The 22,598-nt window shown below is 39.2% G+C and overlaps 2 protein-coding genes and 1 long non-coding RNA gene across 9 annotated transcripts in view; 1 reads left to right on the forward strand and 2 right to left on the reverse strand.

Moving 5' to 3' along the window:
- LOC127377785 (rho guanine nucleotide exchange factor 10-like protein) overlaps positions 1-22,598 on the reverse strand; it is a 103,344-nt gene that overhangs the window by 41,156 nt on the left and 39,590 nt on the right. For 3 of the 5 annotated variants that reach the window (XM_051425998.1, XM_051425996.1, XM_051425997.1), the window contains 6 exons: positions 9,525-9,638; positions 9,278-9,386; positions 9,037-9,140; positions 8,152-8,229; positions 7,312-7,491; positions 5,732-5,848 (listed from right to left, as the gene is read on the reverse strand). In XM_051425998.1, the coding sequence (XP_051281958.1) occupies positions 5,732-5,848; positions 7,312-7,491; positions 8,152-8,229; positions 9,037-9,140; positions 9,278-9,386; positions 9,525-9,638 (702 nt within the window). Of the gene's footprint in view, positions 1-5,731; positions 5,849-7,311; positions 7,492-8,151; positions 8,230-9,036; positions 9,141-9,277; positions 9,387-9,524; positions 9,689-13,503; positions 13,871-22,598 lie in introns of those variants that run through there. The other 2 variants (XM_051426000.1, XM_051425999.1) reach the window with 2 other exon arrangements.
- LOC127377810 (uncharacterized) lies at positions 707-22,423 on the forward strand. Of its 3 annotated transcripts, none has more exons than XR_007887753.1 (2): positions 707-4,337; positions 21,876-22,423. XR_007887753.1 is itself a non-coding variant. In XM_051426066.1 (2 exons), exons 1-2 carry the CDS (start codon positions 1,519-1,521, stop codon positions 11,208-11,210), a joined length of 1,353 nt encoding a protein of 450 aa, XP_051282026.1. In that variant the 5' UTR covers positions 881-1,518; the 3' UTR covers positions 11,211-11,295. The 3 variants fall into 3 exon arrangements, 1 of the variants encoding a protein (XP_051282026.1); XR_007887754.1 differs by lacking the exon at positions 21,876-22,423 and adding an exon at positions 12,631-12,731; XM_051426066.1 differs by lacking the exon at positions 21,876-22,423 and adding an exon at positions 11,159-11,295 and having other exon boundaries at positions 881-2,819.
- LOC127377843 (uncharacterized) lies at positions 9,893-21,926 on the reverse strand. The gene is made up of 2 exons (XR_007887769.1): positions 21,808-21,926; positions 9,893-12,562 (listed from the first exon to the last, which is right to left on the reverse strand). It is a non-coding gene; the product is annotated as an uncharacterized LOC127377843 (long non-coding RNA).

Raw genomic sequence — 22,598 nt, forward strand, 5'->3', positions numbered from 1 at the left:
CTTCTTGTTCAGCAAATGCAAGACGTGTTCTAGCTGCCTCTGCTTTAGCTCGTGCACGTATTAATGAGCTAGTGGATGCTGCAGATGACCGTGAACTTCTTCTACTAACCACAGAAATCTTGTCACTTTGTTTAGCTTCCATCTTAGCACGGTGTACGACGCCAGCCTTTTAACGTCTTTTCACTATGTTGTCCTCACTGCAGTGTAGCAACTGCAGCTATACAACTAGCTAAACTCTTCCTCTCAAATGAAGACTTGAGTCGTAGTAAGCTTTAGTTGCTCTTTACTGTGGCTCTTTCTCTCATTTTACAAGGTCAGAGTGAAAACTGTAACAAAGACAAATATAAAAATTACCATTCAGCTCTGTAACATGTGCTTTTCTCATGTAAATAAGTGTAAATAAAACGTTTTTAAATACAAATAAATCAAATGCCTTCTTCATGTAAATAATATTTTTACCACTAACTTATGAATATAACTATGAAATTATTCACTTACGACGTTGCCTCTGTGGCGTTTACAGTGTTGAATACATGCAGTTGAACACAGAAATGTAGCTGTGTAAATCCAGCTAGCCTCCTCAAACTACTGATCAAAACAACCTGAGAACCAGGAACTTTCCGGCGAGACAAAAGCCCTTCAAAATAAGAGTCTCTTCAAAATAAAAGTTCATTTGAATTTATGCCTGAAAGACAACACAATGTTCATGGTCATCATCAGTCACTACTCTTAGTGTAGTTGTTGCTGTGCAACCAACTCTGATAATTGGCAGCTCCATAGTCAGAATCGTGAAGTTAGCGAAGCCAGCGGCCATAGTTAAATGTATCCCTGGGGCCAGAGCGGGCGACATTGAATCAAATTTAAAACTGCTGGCTAAAGATAAAAGTAAAAATAATAAGTTTGTTATTCACGTTGGCGGTAATGACACCCGTTTACGCCAATCGGAGGTCACTAAGATTAATGTGGAGTCGGTGTGTAATTATGCTAAGACAATGTCGGACACCGTAGTTTTCTCTGGACCCCTCCCCAATGTGACCAGTGATGACATGTATAGCCGCATGTCGTCATTCCACCGCTGGCTGTCGAGGTGGTGTCCAGCAAACGATGTGGGCTTCATTGATAACTGGAAGCCTTTTTGGGGAAAACCTGGTCTGATTAGGAGAGACGGCATCCATCCCACTTTGGACGGAGCGGCTCTCTTATCTAGAAATATGGCGAAGTTTATTTCTAAAACCTGACAGTCCAGAGTTAGGACCAGGAAGCAGAGCTGCTGTCTTACACACTTCTCTGCTCTTTCTTTAGAACAGTCACCCACCCAAAACCCCATAGAGACTGTGTCTGTCCCCCGACCACCTAAATTATTTAAAGAAATAAAAACAAGAGGAGTTCAACATAAAAATCTAATAAAAATTAAAACTAACTCCTCAGTAGCACAAAATAAGAGAATGAAATGTGGGCTGTTAAATATCAGGTCTCTGTCCTCTAAAGCTGTTTTAGTGAATGAATTAATATCAGATTATGATATTGATTTACTTTGTCTTACTGAGACCTGGTTGTCCTACGAGGAGTATGTATGAGTATGAATCCACCCCCCCCAGTCATATTAATACTCACATTCCTCGAGGCACAGGCCGAGGAGGTGGAGTGGCAGCCATATATGATTCGAGCGTTTTAATGGACCCTAAACCTAAACTAAATTATAATTCATTTGAAAGCCTTGTTCTTAGTCTTTCTCACCCATCCTGGAAAACACTGCAGCCAGTTCTATTTGTTATAGTGTACCGCGCTCCTGGACCGTACTCTGATTTTATATCTGAATTGTCAGAGTTTCTATCAAGTTTAGTCCTTAAATCAGATAAAGTAATTATTGTAGGTGATTTTAATATTCATGTGGATGTTGACAATGACAGCCTTAGTAATGCATTTATATCATTAATAGACTCAATTGGCTTCTGTCAGAGTGTAAATAAACCAACTCATTGTTTTAATCACACTCTTGACCTTGTTTTATCATATGGCATTGATATTGAACATTTAATAGTCTTCCCACATAATCCTCTCCTATCTGACCATTATTTAATAACTTTTGAATTCATACTATTAGATTATAAGCCATTAGGCAAAACTTTCTACAGCAGATGTCTATCTGACAGTGCTGTAGCTAAATTTAAGGAGGAGATTCCTTCAGTGTTTAATTCAATGCCATGTCTGAATTTAACAGAGTCCTATAACGACTTTAGTCCCTCTGAAATTCATAATCTTGACGATAGTGCTACAGGCTCACTACGATCAACATTAGACTCTATCGCTCCTATAAAAAGGAAATTATTAAAACATAGGAGACTAGCACCTTGGTATAACCACCAAACCAGCCAGTTAAAACAAATAGCTAGAAAATCTGAAAGGAAATGGCGCTCTTCCAAATTATCAGAATATCGCTCAAATTGGCAAGATAATCTTAAAATGTATAGAAAGGCCCTCCGTAATGCCAGAGGAGCCTATTACTCAGCACTAATAGAAGAAAATAAGAACAACCCTAGGTTCCTCTTCAGCACTGTAGCCAGGCTGACAGAGAGTCACAGCTCTATTGAGCCACATATCCCCATAAACTTAAGTAGCAATGACTTCATGAGCTTCTTCTATAATAAAATTATTACTATTAGAGAAAAAATTAATCACCAACTGCCATCAACAGTTATCAGTGGCTCTCCAAGTTCAGGGACTTCTGTCAATGTAAACTTAGATATTTATTTAGACTGTTTTTCTGCTATCGCTCTTCATCAGTTAACTTCAATCATTTCTTCATCGAAGCCATCAACCTGTCTATTAGACCCGATCCCAACTAGGCTGCTTAAAGAAGTTGTTCCCTTAATTGGCACTTCTTTACTGGATATGATTAATCTTTCTTTATTATAAGGATATGTACCACAGTCCTTTAAAGTAGCTGTAATTAAACCCCTTCTTAAAAAGTCCACTCTTGACCCAGGGGTTTTAGCCAACTATAGACCGATTTCTAACCTCCCCTTCCTCTCTAAGATTCTGGAGAAAGTAGTCGCCAAAGAGTTGTGTGACTTTCTACATAACAATAGTTTATTTGAGGATTTTCAGTCAGGATTTAGAGTTCATCATAGCACAGAGACAGCTCTGGTTAAAGTTAATAATGACCTTCTGACTGCTTCTGACAATGGACTTGTCTCTGTACTTGTATTATTAGATCTTAGTGCTGCATTTGACACCATTGACCATGATATTCTTTTACAGAGACTTGAGCATCAAATTGGCATTAAAGGAACTGCCCTAACCTGGTTTAAGTCATACTTATCAGATCGTTCTCAGTTTGTACATGTTAACGATGAATCCTCCAAAAATACTAAAGTTAGTCATGGAGTTCCACAAGGTTCTGTACTTGGACCAATACTATTTACTTTATATATGCTCCCTTTAGGCAACATTATTAGGAATCACTCCATTAACTTTCACTGTTATGCAGATGATACGCAGTTATATCTATCAATCAAACCCAATGAAATTAATCAATTATCTAAATTACAAACATGTCTTACGGACATAAAATCCTGGATGACCTGCAATTTTCTGATGTTAAACTCAGAAAAAAACGAAATTCTTGTTCTTGGCCCCAAAAACCTTAGAGACTCATTGTCTAAAGATATAGTCACTCTAGATGGCATTAACTTGGCCTCTAGCACCACTGTCAGGAATCTTGGAGTTATCTTTGATCAGGATTTGTCATTTAACTCCCACATAAAGCAGACCTCTAGGACCGCCTTCTTTCATTTACGTAATATTAGAAAAATCAGACACATCCTATCACAGACAGATGCAGAAAAACTAATCCATGCATTTGTTACTTCAAGGCTGGATTACTGCAACTCTTTATTATCAGGTTGCCCCAATAAGTCCATTAAAAGAGTCCAATTAATTCAGAACGCTGCAGCACGAGTACTGACAGGAACTAGAAAAAGAGATCACATCTCTCCTGTACTAGCTTCTCTGCATTGGCTCCCTGTAAAATGTAGAATTGAATTTAAAATCCTCCTCCTCACCTATAAAGCTCTTCATGGTCAGGCCCCTTCATATCTTAAAGAGCTCATAGTACCCTATTACCCCACTAGAACACTACGTTCTCTGAATCCTGGGCTACTTGTGGTTCCTATAGTCTCTAAAAGTAGAACAGGAGCCAGAGCCTTCAGTTACCAAGCTCCTCTCCTGTGGAACCAGCTTCCAGTTGTGGTTCGGGAGGCAGACACCCTCACCACATTCAAGAGTAGGCTTAAGACATTCCTCTTTGATAAAGCTTATAGTTAGGGCTGGATCAGGTGAGTCCTGAACCATCCCTTAGTTATGCTGTTATAGGCCTAGACTATCGGGGGATTTCCCATGGTGCACTGAGCTCCTCCCTTCCTCTCTCTTTCTGCACTCATTCATGTCCCATTAATGCATGTTACTAACTCCACTTCTTCCCCGGAGTTCTTGTGCTTTCTCGTCTCGCAGGTTCTCATGGATCCTGGTGGAGCCTCCTGCCATGGTCCTGCTTGACTGCCATTGCCAATACTGTTGTTGCTGTGCACCTGTCTGTCTGTCTGTCTGTCTCTCGCTCTCTCTCTCTCTGCCTCTCTCTCTCGCTCTCTCTCTCTCTGCCTCTCTCTCTCTCTCTCTCTCTCTCTCTCTCTCTCTCTCTCACCCCAACTGGTCGAGACAGACGACCACCCACCTAGAGCCGGAGGATCTGTCCTAGGTTTCTGCCTTTTAACAGGCAGTTTTTCCTTGCCCTTGTCGCCAAGTGCTTGCTCATGGCGGTACTGTTGGGTCTCTGTAATTAATGTTAAAGAGTTCGGTCTAGACCTGCTCTATTTGAAAAGTGTCCTGAGATAACTTCTGTTATGAATTGGCGCTATACAAATAAAATTGAATTGAATTGAATTGAATTGTGCACCTTTGTCTCTGTCTTATAATGATAATGGTATTATTACCATTGTGCTTTACTTTAATTTTCAATTTAATCTAATTCCTTTTTTTGACCCTTTCAAAAAAATAATTTTAACAGTTGCTTAAAATTTGCCACTAGAGCTATTTAACAAATGCAAGAACACTCCAGAAACTGTAATAATATCCAAACTTCATAAAGCTGAAGTAGGTTATTTTCATAAAAATAACTTTTTCTTATATTTGCTGAAACCTTCACTATATCCTGATACTAGTACATGAGCAGATAACCTGTGAAAAAATCAGGTTCCTCTGGCTCCTTTATAGTGCTCCTAATGGCATTTGCAAGAAGCAACCAGGTCTCAACGAAAACAACGAATCAACTTTTTTTTTTTAGAGAATTAACCTACTGCAGCTTGATGCAGTTGCATAATTGATTTTGTTTGGTTATTTGTGTCATGCAGGAAGTTCCTATATTGTGCTCACTCTCCCTGTTAACCTTCAGCATCATTTGCTCCTTTATTGCCTTGGTGTTGAGCTTCAGTCTTGATGTAAATGTTGACACTACTGTATGTATCCACTTAAACACGCAGGAGAAAGTCATCAAATGCAAAAATATAAATGTATCAAGTTCAGTGTTTGTTGAGCACTGTGAATTGTATAAATAATAGCATGGGATAAAATCGGTGTGTTTCACTTCTGACAGACAGATGAAAAAGACAGGGTGTCAACAACTCAAAAGAGAGCCAGCACTAGACCACATGTTTAAAAAACAAAGTGTGAGCACCTTAAGAAAGTCCAAGAAAACAGGTTTGGACATGCAGGCCTTCTTGATCAGTGCCATGGCATTGGTGAAGTTGTTGATGTAGTCGCTGTACACATTCAGAACCATGGACTTCGAAAACTGTAAAGGAAAGAATACAACATCAGGACTCTGTGGTATTATAATGTTGCTGTGCATGTTAAAAATAATTGCTGAAAATAAATATAATTAAATTATTATTCCTATTTTTTTTTTTTAAACCAGTTTAGAATTTTTGGGGTGGGTCTGAAATTATGGCTCACTGACGTACTGGAGCCATACTTATATAACCCCTACCACTATAACGGTATAAAAACATACCACGCATTAGCATGGGTGGTTCTCTAGCTTGTTCTGGATTTATTACTGTTTTGGTTGCTAGCCACAGCCTTTACTAGCAAGCTACAGTTTGCCTTCAACGTTCTGCAAATCTGGAACGAAACTCAACCTCTGCCGTTACTCACTGCCAGTGTTTCTGAAGATTTGCTAAAAATTCTAGTAAAGATGCCAAATAGCCTAAATATAACAAATATGTCATTTGGGGAAATGTATGAAATGATCAGGGACTGCACATTCCACTTTCCCCTGTTTATTTGCACTACACCGCACTACCTCACCTGTTTAAATACTTATTTATTTATCCTATTTTTATTTCGTCCTGTAAATACTGCCTTGATTGTTGATTGTTTATTTTATGTCTTGTTGATTGTTTATTTTATGTCTTGTTAATTGTTGATTGTTTATTTTATGTCTTTTCTACAATCTATTCATATTGCCTGTTTGCACCGTGGGTCCGAGTGGGTCATCTGTGCTGTATGTCGTGCATGTATAGCATATTTGACAAATAAAGCTGACTTGACTTGACAAGACATCTAAAATAATTTGATCTGATGGAATGATAGTGCAGCCGTAAAAACTTTGGGTTTCAATATTTCACTCAATGTGAACATCTATAGCTTCAATAAAGAGTTTGCTTAAAGCTACTTACAAAAGGGAAACTGGATTTTCAGGGGTTAAACAAAGGCTTTTTGATTGATCACATAAAAATAAAATGTTTTAAAGAGTTCGGTCTTGACCTGCTCTATTTGAAAAGTGTCCTGAGATAACTTCTGTTATGAATTGGCGCTATACAAATAAAATTGAATTGAATTGAATTGAATAAAAAAAAAAACTATAATCCAGCTTAAAATTTAAAGGATGACACTGCCAATATTTCATGTTCTTATTATTACACAATGACAAATATTAAAAGACTCAAACCATTCTGTTCCATTTGGTGACATTTCCTCATTTAACAGGATCAGTGTACTTTATTCTGAGACAACTCATCCACAGAGAGAAGCTGGCAGAGGTCACTTCATATCCTCTTTTTTTTTATTATAAAGGTTCTGCATATCAAAAGGGCACTCCAATAATTTTAAAGTGAAGATCACTTCATTCATTTGTCATGGTTATAACCACTCAGCCTTTGAAAACAGCTGCGTAATGTTGTCTGTGTAACAGAAAGCTTCCTTCCCAACACTCATAGGGAAGAAAAGTCAGAAGGAAAGGTCTCTGTGACTGACCGAGGCGACAAACAGGTCTCCAATCCTCTCACTGTGATCCCACTCTGCCACACGGGATGCCAGAGCTATCTGGAACATTGAATGGCACTGATGGATCTCCTGCAGACGATAAAAGATCTGCCGCACCTTCTTGGGGTTAAGGATACAGCTCTGTGGCTCCAGCAAAGGCTTCTGGTACTCCTGGCAGACAAAGAAAAGTGGCATACTGATATATCTGTGGTTATGTTTCTTTCAGCTTCCATACATTACACAGATTTCAGATTGTTATTCCAAGTCTCTGACAACATTGTGGAAAGGATCCCTACAGATATAGACCTTTTGTTTAACCAGAAACAGCTGTAATATCACTATCACTAACCAGACTCCATAGACAAAAATGGTAGTTTTACCGTACATATCTAGTTTGGTTGAAATACATCCTTTATTCACCTACGTAGATGAAAAAAACTGCAGTTTCAGTGGGGGCAGACCAGCTATGAAAACAAACCATAGAGAGGCTGTGATAGCAACAGAGGCAGAAGGAGTGTGACACCATGACTCCACTTTATCTTTATATAGCTAATAGTTGTTTGCTGCTATATAATGATTTAAATTTCATATATATATTCTTTAATTCCTAAATAATGAGTTAAAATGTCACTTGTCTGAAGGAATCACAAACTAGCTCCACCATCGGTGATGCTCTGGTGTCGTGTTCCAAAAAAGTCTCCACATGAGCAGTAAACATGATCCAGAAACAGCTGGACTTACTAGTCCTTAAGTCCTTAAATATGTTTCATTGTTACTTTCTCCCAAAAAAACAAGGCCATTCCCTGTTATCTGAGGAGAGGTGTGACTCACCTGGAGGATTCTCTTGAGAGAGTCCAGGTAGCTGCTCTCACTCTGCACGATGGAGCTGAGGATGAGACGTCTGACAACCTGAAGGAGGCAGTGAGAAATTCTAACATTCTCTTTAACGTTGAATAAACAAGCTTCCCATTACTATTAAGTGGTTACACCAATATACTGTTTTAGCAATACCACCCTACATCCTGTAAATGATCAAATAAAAGCTGATATTAAAATAACGACATTGTCCCAAATAACAGCTGTAGGCCAGGATGACCTGGCCTACAAAAGTTAAATCTCCAGATTTAAAAAACATGTTTGTTTGGTACAAACCCCAACAAATCATCATGAATTAAACAGTTTTTTTCAGTGAGAGTGAAAATTGGAATGCAAAAATGCTCATTCCCACTAATCGTGAATCATATCAAAATTATAATATAAGTAAAAATAATTGCAATACAATGTTTTTATCATATCATGCAATCACTGTAGTTTCTCCTACATAATTAAAACGTGAAGGTGACCGTTAGAGTCCACTAAATCCTACACACTGGACCTTTAAAACAGGGTCTTCTTTCAACTAAAGGCCTGGTTCTCTTTACAGTTGAGGTAATATAAGAAACCCCTAAGCGTAAGGTGATGGTATTTACTCTACACTGATTGTATATTTGCAGTAAAATTGATAAATGTTACAAATACTGATGTTAATCATTGGAAGTTCTAATGATTATAATGCAAGGCCTAATAAGTATATTCTGCTATCTTAATAAACTGAATGCTTGATTTAATCATTCCCTCATTTTAAAGAACATAAACTGGCCTTCTAAGATGATCTGGTCATTTTCATGCACGTGCATGAACACCACAGTGTAACCACAATGACATCTATACACCCACCTGCTGACTGCTGAGCCCCTCCGGCATGGGGCAGAGTTGTGGTGGAGGGTGCCTTAACTCATACACAGACACATCCATGTAACCTGCGTCATCCTTTCCCTCACCTGCAAAATCAAACAGTTAATTCAAACAGAGAAAGAAACACAGGAATCTGCTGTGGTAGCTCTGAGCTCTACATCTAGTTATTATTTGTCTGCTGAGAATGTTTGATTTCTACAAACTCCAGTTCCAGTTTCTGTACCTGCTGAGTCTTTTCTCTGCAGGAAAGACACTTTGCGAATCATGGCTAACTTTGTCTTTTCTAAACTGTCCTTGGTACCATTCCTTGCTGCTTTCATCATTTGCTGCACCTGGCAAACACAATGAAAGTGCAGATGTGTAACTGAGTGTACTGCAGACAATAAAATTCGAAACAAAAATGAAATACAGTTTGAGGAGGGGAATGGGAGGAAAACATTAGGAGTGATTAGTGCCTGTCAGAGTCCTACCTTGGTGTCACAGCTCTGTCTGATGTGAGCAACATGAGGTGAACTGAGACGCACCGCCAATTCCCTCCTGGTGACAGCACAACGCTCCTTCAGGCTGAGCACATCGGCAGGCAGCTGGTAGTCCGACACCAGAGCAGACAGACAGTGTTCAAGATTAACACTGCCTGAGGTCAAATTGCAGAAGCAGTGACAATATTTTGTAAAATATGTTCTTAAATATATTTTAATTATTACTGTGTTTATGTCATGGGACAATAATTCCTTGTTTGCAAGACTTTTAAGACAATTCAAAGACCTAACCTTGACAGGCAGCTGGACTCACAAGATATCAAAATCACAAGCTCACGCAATAACCCATCTTGCCAGACTTCAATTCAATTCAATTTTATTGGTATAGCGCAAATTCATAACAGAAGTTATCTCAGGACACTTTTCAAATAGAGCAGGTCTAGACCGAACTCTTCAACATTAATTACAGAGACCCAACAGTACCACCATGAGCAAGCACTTGGCGACAAGGGCAAGGAAAAACTGCCTGTTAAAAGGCAGAAACCTAGGACAGATCCTCCGGCTCTAGGTGGTTGGTCGTCTGTCTCGACCAGTTGGGGTGAGAGAGAGAGAGAGAGAGAGAGAGAGAGAGAGAGAGAGAGGCAGAGAGAGAGAGAGAGCGAGAGACAGACAGACAGACAGACAGACAGGTGCACAGCAACAACAGTATTGGCAATGGCAGTCAAGCAGGACCATGGCAGGAGGCTCCACCAGGATCCATGAGAACCTGCGAGACGAGAAAGCACAAGAACTCCGGGGAAGAAGTGAAGTTAGTAACATGCATTAATGGGACATGAATGAGTGCAGAAAGAGAGAGGAAGGGAGGAGCTCAGTGCACCATGGGAAATCCCCCGATAGTCTAGGCCTATAGCAGCATAACTAAGGGATGGTTCAGGACTCACCTGATCCAGCCCTAACTATAAGCTTTATCAAAGAGGAATGTCTTAAGCCTACGTAAATGAAAGAAGGCGGTCCTAGAGGTCTGCTTTATGTGGGAGTTAAATGACTTAAAGACTTGTGTCCAACCACAGTGGTTTGGACCAATCAGCGTCCTATGAGGAACTACTGGCAGCTACAAGATGAGCTACAGCCGGTTTAATGCTAGGTATTTGTGAGAAGTTTGTAAATGTTAATGATTAATCCTCCATGCTCAATAAATTACATTATTAGGAATCACTCCATTAACTTTATTTGTTATGCAAATTATACCCAATTATATCAAGCAATTACAAGCATGCCTTTAGTACATAAAAACCTGGATTACCTTCAGTTTACTAATGTTAAACTCAGACAAAACAGAAATTGGTTCTGTATAGAAAACCACCTGAACCTAAGAAGAACCATAACACAACAGTTCAGACACACACCATATATCTGTTACACCACCATATATCCCATAAACTTAAGTAGCAACGACTTTATGAGCTTCTTCCACAATAAAATTATTACAATTAGAGAGAAAATTAATCACCAACTGCCATCAACAGTTATCAGTGGCTCTCCAAGTTCAGGGACTTTTGCTAACGTAAACTTAGATATATATTTAGACTGTTTTTCTGCTATCAATCTTTATCAAAGCCATCAACCTGTCTGTTAGACCGATCCCAACTAGGCTGCTTAAAGAAGTTGTTCCCTTAATTGGCACTTCTTTACTGGATATGATTAATCTTTCTTTATTATCAGGATATGTACCGCAGTCCTTTAAAGTAGCTGTAATTAAACCCCTTCTTAAAAAGCCCACTGTTGACCCAGGGGTTTTAGCCAACTATAGACCAATCTCTAAGCTCCCCTTCCTCTCTAAGATTCTGGAGAAAGTAGTCGCCAAAGAGTTGTGTGACTTTCTACATAACAATAGTTTATTTGAGGATTTTCAGTCAGCATTTAGAGTTCATCATAGCACAGAGACAGCTCTGGTTAAAGTTAATAATGACCTTCTGATTGCTTCTGACAATGGACTTGTCTCTGTACTTGTATTATTAGATCTTAGTGCTGCATTTGACACCATTGCCCATGATATTCTTTGAGACCTAAGCATCAAATTGGCATTAAAGGAACCGCACTAAGCTGGTTTAAGTCATATTTATCAGATCGTACGCATTTTGTACATGTTAAGTTCCACAAGGTTCTGTACTTGGACCAATACTATTTACTCTATATATGCTCCCTTTAGGCAACATTATTAGGACTCACTCCATTAACTTTCACTGTTATGCAGATGATACGCAGTTATATCTATCGATCAAGATCATGAAATTAATCAATTATCTAAATTACAAACATGTCTTAAGGACATAAAATCCCGGATGAGCTTGCAATTTTCTGATGTTAAACTCAGAAAAAAACGAAATTCTTATTCTTGGCCCCAAAAACCTTAGAGACTGTCTAAAGATATAGTTATTCTTGATGGCATTACCTTGGCCTCTAGCACCACTGTCAGGAATCTTGGAGTTGTCTTTGATCAGGATTTGTCTTTTAACTCCCACATGAAGCAGACCTCTAGGACTGCCTTCTTTCATTTACGTAATATTATAAAAATTAGACACATACTATCACAGATGGATGCAGAAAAACTAATCCATGCATTTGTTACTTCAAGGCTGGATTACTGCAACTCTTTATTATCAGGTTGCCCCAATAAGTCCATTAAAACGCTCCAATTAATTCAGAACGCTGCAGCACGAGTACTGACAGGAACTAGAAAAAGAGATCACATCTCTCCTGTACTAGCTTCTCTGCATTGGCTCCCTGTAAAATGTAGAATAGAATTTAAAATCCTCCTCCTCACCTATAAAGCTCTTCATGGTCAGGCCCCTTCATATCTTAAAGAGCTCATAGTACCCTATTACCCCACTAGAACACTACGTTCTCTGAATGCTGGGCTACTTGTGGTTCCTATAGTCTCTAAAAGTAGAACAGGAGCCAGAGCCTTCAGTTACCAAGCTCCTCTCCTGTGGAACCAGCTTCCAGTTGTGGTTCGGGAGGCAGACACCCTCTCCACATTCAAGAGTAGGCTTAAGACATTCCTCTTTGATAAAGCTTATAGTTAGGGCTGGATCAGGTGAGTCCTGAACCATCCCTTAGTTATGCTGCTATAGGCCTAGACTATCGGGGGATTTCCCATGGTGCACTGAGCTCCTCTCTTCCTCTCTCTTTCTGCACTCATTGATGTCCTATTAATGCATGTTACTAACTTCACTTCTTCCCCGGAGTTCTTGTGCTTTCTCGTCTCGCAGGTTCTTATCGATCCTGGTGGAGCCCCCTGCCATGGTCCTGCTAGATTGCCATGGCCAATAATGTTGTTGCTGTGCACCTGTCTGTCTGTCTGTCTGTCTCTCTCTCTCTCTCTCTCTCTCTCTCTCTCTCTGTCTCTCTCTCTCTCTCACCCCAACTGGTCGAGGCAGACGACCACCCACCTAGAGCTGAAGGATCTGTCCTAGGTTTCTGCCTTTTAACAGGCAGTTTTTCCTTGCCCTTGTCGCCTAGTGCTTGCTCATGGTGGTACTGTTGGGTCTCTGTAAATAATGTTTTAAAGAGTTCGGTCTAGACCTGCTCTATTTGAAAAGTGTCCTGAGATAACTTCTGTTATGAATTGGCGCTATACAAATAAAATTGAATTGAATTGAATGAATTGAATTAATCTTATGACTTTAAAGTGGGAACAGACCTTCAAATTAGTGAAACCTACAAAGAATATCCATCCCAAACATGGCAAAACCAATGTACACAGTTTTTATGTTTTGACAAAATGCACTTATGGTCAATGCTGTCTAAATATTAGCCACACATGAACTTTCCCATGTAGTATAAACTAAAATAGGATTTCAAATCAGGTCAAATCTAATAAAATAAAACAAATCTACTCAAATACTCAGTGACTCATGTGATTCATTATCCAGCTTATTGCTATCATTTAGGAAGGAAAGACACCTACCTCTTATTTCAGTGAATGTCTTAAATTTAGACAAATCACTCTTCCTTCAAAAGCCTCATACAAACATCCAGCTTATCCCAGACACTGAGAGAAAAAAGCTGATAGACTCCTTATTCCTTATGATTGACTTCACAACACCTCCACACCGAAAGCTTACTCACCCTACACTGTCACTTTCTGAACAGTAACACACAAGCTGAGTGGGGAAAGTCCAAGAGCGGGAGTAAGACATGGTGACAAAAGCAGAAGACAGAAGTGCTGACAGAGTAAGGGACTGCCAGAAATAATTCACTTCCTCTTTTCACTGAGCCAGGTTTTATTCATACACTGTACATTAACATGCTGTGGTTAATCCCCGCCTTGGTGATTTTTGGGTTGGACTGATATAAACTTTTTAAAATTTAGGGATTTTTTCTATTCAGTACCTTTAAATTCCACAGCCTAAATGCAAAAGCAATCCTTGAGACATTAGTTTTCACTTTGATTTATGTAAAACGGTATATTTCTTCGGACTTTGGATTAACATGCTATGTTTTTAATCTTTTGTATTATGTTATTTTGTGTTATATTATGTTTTTTTAATACTTTCACCTTTATAAAAAAGATAGGCACTTTAAAAAGACAAGAAGAAAAATGAAGAGAAAAAATTATGACTGTGATAACTAGTCGTGTTCATGTTATAAGGAGTTCGGTCTAGACTTGCTCTATTTGAAAAGTGTCCTGAGATAACTTCTGTTATGAATTGGCGCTATACAAATAAAATTGAATTGAATTGAATGTGACCCAGATGTGGCATATTTATCACAGTGAGTGAACATGTCATTTTACTGTGCAAACATGTAAAAGCTACAGATAAAACGTGTCGTTCATGCCTATAAAAATCACAGTAAAGTCATTCTAGCAAGTAAGGCACAATAAAGGGGCGGCAGTAGCTCAATGTGTAGGGACTTGGCTTGGCAACCAGAGGGTCGCCAGCTCAAATCCCACAGACCACAATATGGAGTGTGGACTGGTAGCTGCACTGCCGAGGTGCCCTTGAGCAAGGCAACATAACCCCAAAAAACTGCTCATGAGCGCCTTTAACGTGGCGAGCCCATCACTCCACCATCTCTCTCCCTGTTTGCATGTCCACAAGTGCATTATAGCCGGTGTGTGTATGTGTCTGTGTAAGAGTGAAAAAAAGAATTTCCCCAATAGGGGATTAATAAAGTATATATCTTCTTCATAAAAGGGAAATGGTGAGCTAGAGAAATGAAACTATAACAAAACAGCAAAAAATCCTGAAATGATTTAGAAAGTAAAACTAACTGGAAAAAGTGGAACTAAAATAAACTTTGATGACCAGACATTCTTTATGTGGGAAAAAATGTCACATCCTTTCGACTGTGGCATTGAAATGACGCAAACCTCTCCAACATAATGTTTCACAAAAGGTATCAGTTTGTCAGCATATGATTGATGATACATGTTACATATATCACTTTCACTGAACAGTTACACACAATTTCAACTCTAAACTCAAACTCAACTCTCTAAATGTAAGTGACTAATACTTTGATGGACTAGGGACTCCCTTTCAATATGTGCAACAGCAGAGAAAACCCTGTTTCTGCTGTGATTGGGATTATTCCATCACCCCTTGCAGTCGCAGGGAAGGTACTAGACCATCTTGCACCTAGTCTGTATGAGCTGAATCCAGGTGCAAACTACTCTAATGAGAGATAAGCTCTCTTGAAAACATGATGTGTGAAATTTTTACTTTTTCTGTATTTTTATCATCGTGGATCATGCATAAAATTATGTATGGAACATGACATACAGCCGACAGGGCTAAATACTTGTGTAAACGACCTCAAAGACACATTGTGATTTGATCACTCAAACTTAAAAAGTCCTGCTGATATAGTTCATTTATAAAATCCCATAGTGCACCTCGAAGCATCTCTCCTGAAGGAGGAGTGTGGCACTAAACAGAAAAAAAGGAATGAATCTCTGCATTGAACAGCAAAAAAGACAGTAATAATTGACAGTGACTAACAAAAATTGGAGCAGGGTTCAGCACTATAGAGCTTATTTGATCATAAGTGGTCACATGTGGAGACGCATTCTAATGCCAGGTGTAAACTGACTTACTTAAAGCTGTCTATTTGTGATGGGATCACCTAAGACTCATGTTAACACCAGGTCCAAACAGGCTCAGTGGTTCCTAAACTATGGTACATGTACCATTGGTGGTACGCAAGCTCCCTCTGGTGGTGCTATAAGGAAGAATCTAAGTTTATGAGCTTCTTTTTTGATAAAATTATTACTATTCGAGACAAAATTAATACCAAATGCCCATAACAGGTATCGCTGTCTCTCCAAGTTCAGGAACTTTAACTAATGTAAAATCAGATATATATTTATAAGATATATATTATATTTATATATTATTTTTTCTGCTATTGAGCTGCATCAACTACTTCAATAATTTCTACATCGAAGCCATCAACCTGTCTGTTAGACCCCATCCCAATTACGCTGCTTAAAGAAGTCTTACCCTTTATTGGCACTTCTTTACTGAATATGATCAATCTTTTATTTATTGTCGGGACATGTACCACAGTCCTTTAAAGTAGTTGTAATTAAACGCCTTCTTAAAAAGCCCACTCTTGACCCAGGGGTTTTAGCCAACTATAAACCGATTTCTAACCTCCCCTTCCTCTCTAAGATTCTGGAGAAAGTAGTCGCCAAGCAGTTGTGTGACTTTCTACATAGCAATAGCTTATTTGAGGATTTTCAGTCAGGATTTAGAGTTCATCACAGCACAGAGACGGCACTGGTTAAGATAAGATAAGATAAGATAAGATAAGATAAGAGGTTTTATTTGTCACATGCACAGTTATACATAGGTTAAAGTTAATAACAACTTTTTAATTGCTTCTGACAATGAACTTGTCTCTGTACTTGTATTATTAGATCTTAGTGCTTCATTTGACACCGTTAACCCTAATATTCTTTTACAAAGACTTGAGCATCAAATCGACATTAAAGGAACCGCACTAAGGGCTCTATCTTGCACTGAGCGCAATTGACTTTGTACACTGGCGCTTGTATAATTCCTATTTTGCACGCACATTGGAATTTTCCCTCCACCGACGCACGTCGTTAAATTAGGGAATGAACTTGCAAAGAGGAAAAGAGGAGGCGTGTTCCGGCGCAAACGTTCCCTGGTGCTATTATGCTGTTTCAGAAAACAATTCCGCCACAGACCAGGAAAAACCTAGTCTAAAGTCAGTGGCGCTTATTCAGATGCTATTTTAAGGGCGCAGACTTGAGGGGATGCGCCTGAGAGGCCGCAGCAACATCGCCACCCGGTCAAGACGGGCATTAATACTGTGGCGCATCCCGGACAGCTCCTGCTCCAGCACGTCAAACCCAGTTTGCTGCTGGAACAGGTGGTCCTCCGGCGTGAAGCAGGTCTGGATCCTCTGCACCTTGGTGTTCACGCTGCTCCCTCCTCAGCTGGCCCTTGCGCACTGCTCGGCCCGTGCGCACTGCTCCCAAGGCCCCAGGGTCTTCTTCCTGCGAAGCTGCCTTACATTGTTTTGATTTATTGTATGGCTGTGTTACATTTATTTCATGTCAATAATGTCACTCCTCTGTATTTTACGGCTCTGACGAGAACGTCGGTCTCCTCGGTTGTGAACCGCTCCTGGCGTGCACCTGGCAAATCCGCCGTTATAATAGCAATCCGCCATGGAACAAGCGCGCCTGCTTTTAAAGGGAATGTGAGAGGACGCTCTGATTGGTTTCTTGCACGTTACGCCCAAACCACACCTATGACTAATGTAGCTACTTCAGACCAACCCATTTTAGATTTGCGCTGGGCGCAAGAGTCATTTATCCCACCGGCATAATAGCAACAGTGCCCGAGATCCGCCCACAAAGCTACTTGCGTTTAGCATTTGATACTTGCGTTTCAGATCGGCAAGATAGAGCCCAAAGCTGGTTTAAGTCATATTTATCAGATCGTTCTAGTTTGTACACATTAACGATGAATCCTACATAAATACCAAAGTTAGTCATGGAGTTCCACAAGGTTCTATTCACTTTATATATGCTTCCTTTTTGCAATGTTATTAGGAATCACTCCATTAACTTTCACTATTGTTCTTATCTAAGTTTACGTCACTATCAGTCACTACTATTAGTGTAGTTGTTGCTACTGTTGTTGCTGTGCACCCTTGTCTCTGTCTGTGTCCTTCTGTCGTTACCTCTGTTCTCTCTCTCTCTGTCTCTCTGTCTTTTTCCTTGCCACCGTCGCCAAGTGCATGCTCATGGTGGGAACTGTTGGGTCTCGGTAAATAATTTTATAAGGTCTACACCTGCTCTATTTTGAAAAGTGTCCTGAGATAACTTCTGTTATGAATTGGCGCTATACAAATATAATTTAATTTAATTTAATTGAAAAAGAAATATATGTTTTAAATGAAATAAATTGATTAATAATAGTAATAGTAGTAAGTAATAGTAAAATATAATTATATTATATATAATTATCATTATAAAATGTTGAGGGGGCACCTAACCCCTAACTGCTCCCTGGGCGCCTATGGCTGCTCACTGCTCCTCATTTATATAGTAATGTATATAGGATGGGTCAAATGCAGAGGACACATTTTATTTCATGTATATAAATGCTATAGATACTGGGAAATGACAATAAAGACTGATATTTGTATTTGAATGAGATTAAAAAATCAACTATCTTTAAGCTTCCAACCCAAAGCGTCTTTATATCTTTCTTGGCTCTGATTGACCTCGGGTTGTTTTTCGTCCAGGTTTCTTGCCATTGGGAGCTAGAACAAGGAATATGATTTTTTTCACATATTATCTGTCTCATGTGCTACTGTCTGGATACTGGATATAGTGAAAGTTTCAGCAATGACAAGAACATATTTTTTATAAAACGTATGTACTGCAGCTTTAAAATACTCTTAATGGACCAGTTTGTGTTGTAAATATTCCGTATCTATTGTTTATATCTAGGTTATTATTTGTTTGCCTTTTGCACCAAATTGCATTCATTGCATCAATATTTTACCATTTTTCTTTGTCTACAGATATTTAGCAATAAAGGGCAGCATAAGCCAGCTAATGGTACCATTATTCACCAGTTCACCATTCTATACCTGACTGATCTGATTTAATATGCCTTTATTACACAATATGCCTTCATTATTTTTGTTTACCATTTGCTATCCCTCAAGGGCCTGTACTCCTCCAGGACGCTGAGGTGTGGCCGACCCTTCCCAATTTTTTGAGTCCCTTCCCTCATCAGCAGGACCAAAACCTCATTGCATAAGAACTGTTTCTACCCATTGGCAAGGCCCGGGACCCCCACTGACACTGACTCTCATGTTCATATTGTACATATTAGAGTTCAACATAAAAATCTAATAATAATTAAAACCAACTCCTCAGTATCACAAAATAAGAGAATGAAATGTGGGCTGTTAAATATCAGGTCTCTGTCCTCTAAAGCTGTTTTAGTGAATGAATTAATATCAGATTATGATATTGATTTACTTTGTCTTACTGAGACCTGGTTGTCCCACGAGGAGTATGTTAGCCTAAATGAATCCACCCCCCCCAGTCATATTAATACTCACATTCCTCGAGGCACTGGCCGAGGAGGTGGAGTGGCAGCCATATATGATTCGAGCGTTTTAATGGACCCTAAACCTAAACTAAATTATAATTCATTTGAAAGCCTTGTTCTTAGTCTTTCTCACCCAAACTGGAAAACACTGCAGCCAGTTCTATTTGTTATAGTGTACCGCGCTCCTGGACCGTACTCTGATTTTATATCTGAATTTTCAGAGTTTCTATCAAGCTTAGTCCTTAAATCAGATAAAGTAATTATTGTAGGTGATTTTAATATTCATGTGGATGTTGACAATGACAGCCTTAGTAATGCATTTATATCATTAATAGACTCAATTGGCTTCTGTCAGAGTGTAAATAAACCAACTCATTGTTTTAATCACACTCTTGACCTTGTTTTATCATATGGCATTGATATTGAACATTTAATAGTCTTCCCACATAATCCTTTCCTATCTGACCATTATTTAGTAACTTTTGAATTCATACTATTAGATTATAAGCCATTAGGCAAAACTTCCTACAGCAGATGTCTATCTGACAGTGCTGTAGCTAAATTTAAGGAGGAGATTCCTTCAGTGTTTAATTCAATGCCATGTCTGAATTTAACAGAGTCCTATAATGACTTTAGTCCCTCTGAAATTGATAATCTTGTCGATAGTGCTACAGGCTCACTACGATCAACATTAGACTCTATCGCTCCTATAAAAAGGAAATTATTAAAACATAGGAGACTAGCACCTTGGTATAACCACCAAACCCGCCAGTTAAAACAAATAGCTAGAAAATCTGAAAGGAAATGGCGCTCTTCCAAATTATCAGAATATCGCTCAAATTGGCAAGATGATCTTAAGATTTATAGAAAGGCCCTCCGTAATGCCAGAGGAGCCTATTACTCAGCACTAATAGAAGAAAATAAGAACAACCCTAGGTTCCTCTTCAGCACTGTAGCCAGGCTGACAGAGAGTCACAGCTCTATCGAGCCACATATCCCCATAAACTTAAGTAGCAATGACTTCATGAGCTTCTTCTATAATAAAATTATTACTATTAGAGAAAAAATTAATCACCAACTGCCATCAACAGTTATCAGTGGCTCTCCAAGTTCAGGGACTTCTGTCAATGTAAACTTAGATATTTATTTAGACTGTTTTTCTGCTATCGCTCTTCATCAGTTAACTTCAATCATTTCTTCATCGAAGCCATCAACCGGTCTATTAGACCCGATCCCAACTAGGCTGCTTAAAGAAGTTGTTCCCTTAATTGGCACTTCTGTACTGGATATGATTAATCTTTCTTTATTATCAGGATATGTACCACAGTCCTTTAAAGTAGCTGTAATTAAACCCCTTCTTAAAAAGTCCACTCTTGACCCAGGGGTTTTAGCCAACTATAGACCGATTTCTAACCTCCCGTTCCTCTCTAAGATTCTGGAGAAAGTAGTCGCCAAAGAGTTGTGTGACTTTCTACATAACAATAGTTTATTTGAGGATTTTCAGTCAGGATTTAGAGTTCATCATAGCACAGAGACAGCTCTGGTTAAAGTTAATAATGACCTTCTGACTGCTTCTGACAATGGACTTGTCTCTGTACTTGTATTATTAGATCTTAGTGCTGCATTTGACACCATTGACCATGATATTCTTTTACAGAGACTTGAGCATCAAATTGGCATTAAAGGAACTGCCCTAACCTGGTTTAAGTCATACTTATCAGATCGTTCTCAGTTTGTACATGTTAACGATGAATCCTCCAAAAATACTAAAGTTAGTCATGGAGTTCCACAAGGTTCTGTACTTGGACCAATACTATTTACTTTATATATGCTCCCTTTAGGCAACATTATTAGGAATCACTCCATTAACTTTCACTGTTATGCAGATGATACGCAGTTATATCTATCAATCAAACCCAATGAAATTAATCAATTATCTAAATTACAAACATGTCTTAAGGACATAAAATCCTGGATGACCTGCAATTTTCTGATGTTAAACTCAGAAAAAACCGAAATTCTTGTTCTTGGCCCCAAAAACCTTAGAGACTCATTGTCTAAAGATCACTCTAGATGGCATTAACTTGGCCTCTAGCACCACTGTCAGGAATCTTGGAGTTATCTTTGATCAGGATTTGTCATTTAACTCCCACATAAAGCAGACCTCTAGGACTGCCTTCTTTCATTTACGTAATATTAGAAAAATTAGACACATACTATCACAGACAGATGCAGAAAAACTAATCCATGCATTTGTTACTTCAAGGCTGGATTACTGCAACTCTTTATTATCAGGTTGCCCCAATAAGTCCATTAAAACGCTCCAATTAATTCAGAACGCTGCAGCACGAGTACTGACAGGAACTAGAAAAAGAGATCACATCTCTCCTGTACTAGCTACTCTGCATTGGCTCCCTATAAAATGTAGAATTGAATTTAAAATCCTCCTCCTCACCTATAAAGCTCTTCATGGTCAGGCCCCTTCATATCTTAAAGAGCTCATAGTACCCTATTACCCCACTAGAACACTACGTTCTCTGAATGCTGGGCTACTTGTGGTTCCTATAGTCTCTAAAAGTAGAACAGGAGCCAGAGCCTTCAGTTACCAAGCTCCTCTCCTGTGGAACCAGCTTCCAGTTGTGGTTCGGGAGGCAGACGACCTCACCACATTTAAGAGTAGGCTTAAGACATTCCTCTTTGATAAAGCTTATAGTTAGGGCTGGATCAGGTGAGTCCTGAACCATCCCTTAGTTATGCTGCTATAGGCCTAGACTATCGGGGGATTTCCCATGGTGCACTGAGCTACTCTCTTCCTCTCTCTTTCTGCACTCATTCATGCCCCTTTAATGCATGTTACTAACTCCACTTCTTCCCCGGAGTTCTTGTGCTTTCTCGTCTCGCAGGTTCTCATGGATCCTGGTGGAGCCTCCTGCCATGGTCCTGCTTGACTGCCATTGCCAATACTGTTGTTGCTGTGCACCTGTCTGTCTGTCTGTCGCTCTCTCTCTCTCTCTCTCTCTCTCTCTCTCTCTCTCACCCCAACTGGTCGAGACAGACGACCACCCACCTAGAGCCGGAGGATCTGTCCTAGGTTTCTGCCTTTTAACAGGCAGTTTTTCCTTGCCCTTGTCGCCAAGTGCTTGCTCATGGTGGTACTGTTGGGCCTCTGTAATTAATGTTAAAGAGTTCGGTCTAGACCTGCTCTATTTGAAAAGTGTCCTGAGATAACTTCTGTTATGAATTGGCGCTATACAAATAAAATTGAATTGAATTGAATTGAATTGAATATTGTTTTTATAATATTTTCATATGTTACTGTCAATTTGCCATTTTTTTTATTTATACATCTTGACTTGCAGTACTTGCTGGCTTTCTTTATATTTTATGCACTACTATACAAAAATTTGTTGTATGTGAAAACCTGCTGGGCCGGAAAGTTGAAAAAGACAGT

Source organism: Dicentrarchus labrax, unplaced genomic scaffold, assembly GCF_905237075.1.
Source record: "Dicentrarchus labrax unplaced genomic scaffold, dlabrax2021, whole genome shotgun sequence".
NCBI lineage: Eukaryota > Metazoa > Chordata > Actinopteri > Moronidae > Dicentrarchus > Dicentrarchus labrax.

Coding starts and splice junctions, on each gene's coding strand:
- LOC127377810 (XM_051426066.1), top strand. CDS start 1,519: ATGATATTGATTTACTTTGTCTTACTGAGACCTGGTTGTCCTACGAGG. Junction 2,820..11,158: donor TCTTCATCGAAGCCATCAAC/CTGTCTATTAGA, acceptor AAAGCCATCAAC/CTGTCTGTTAGACCGATCCC.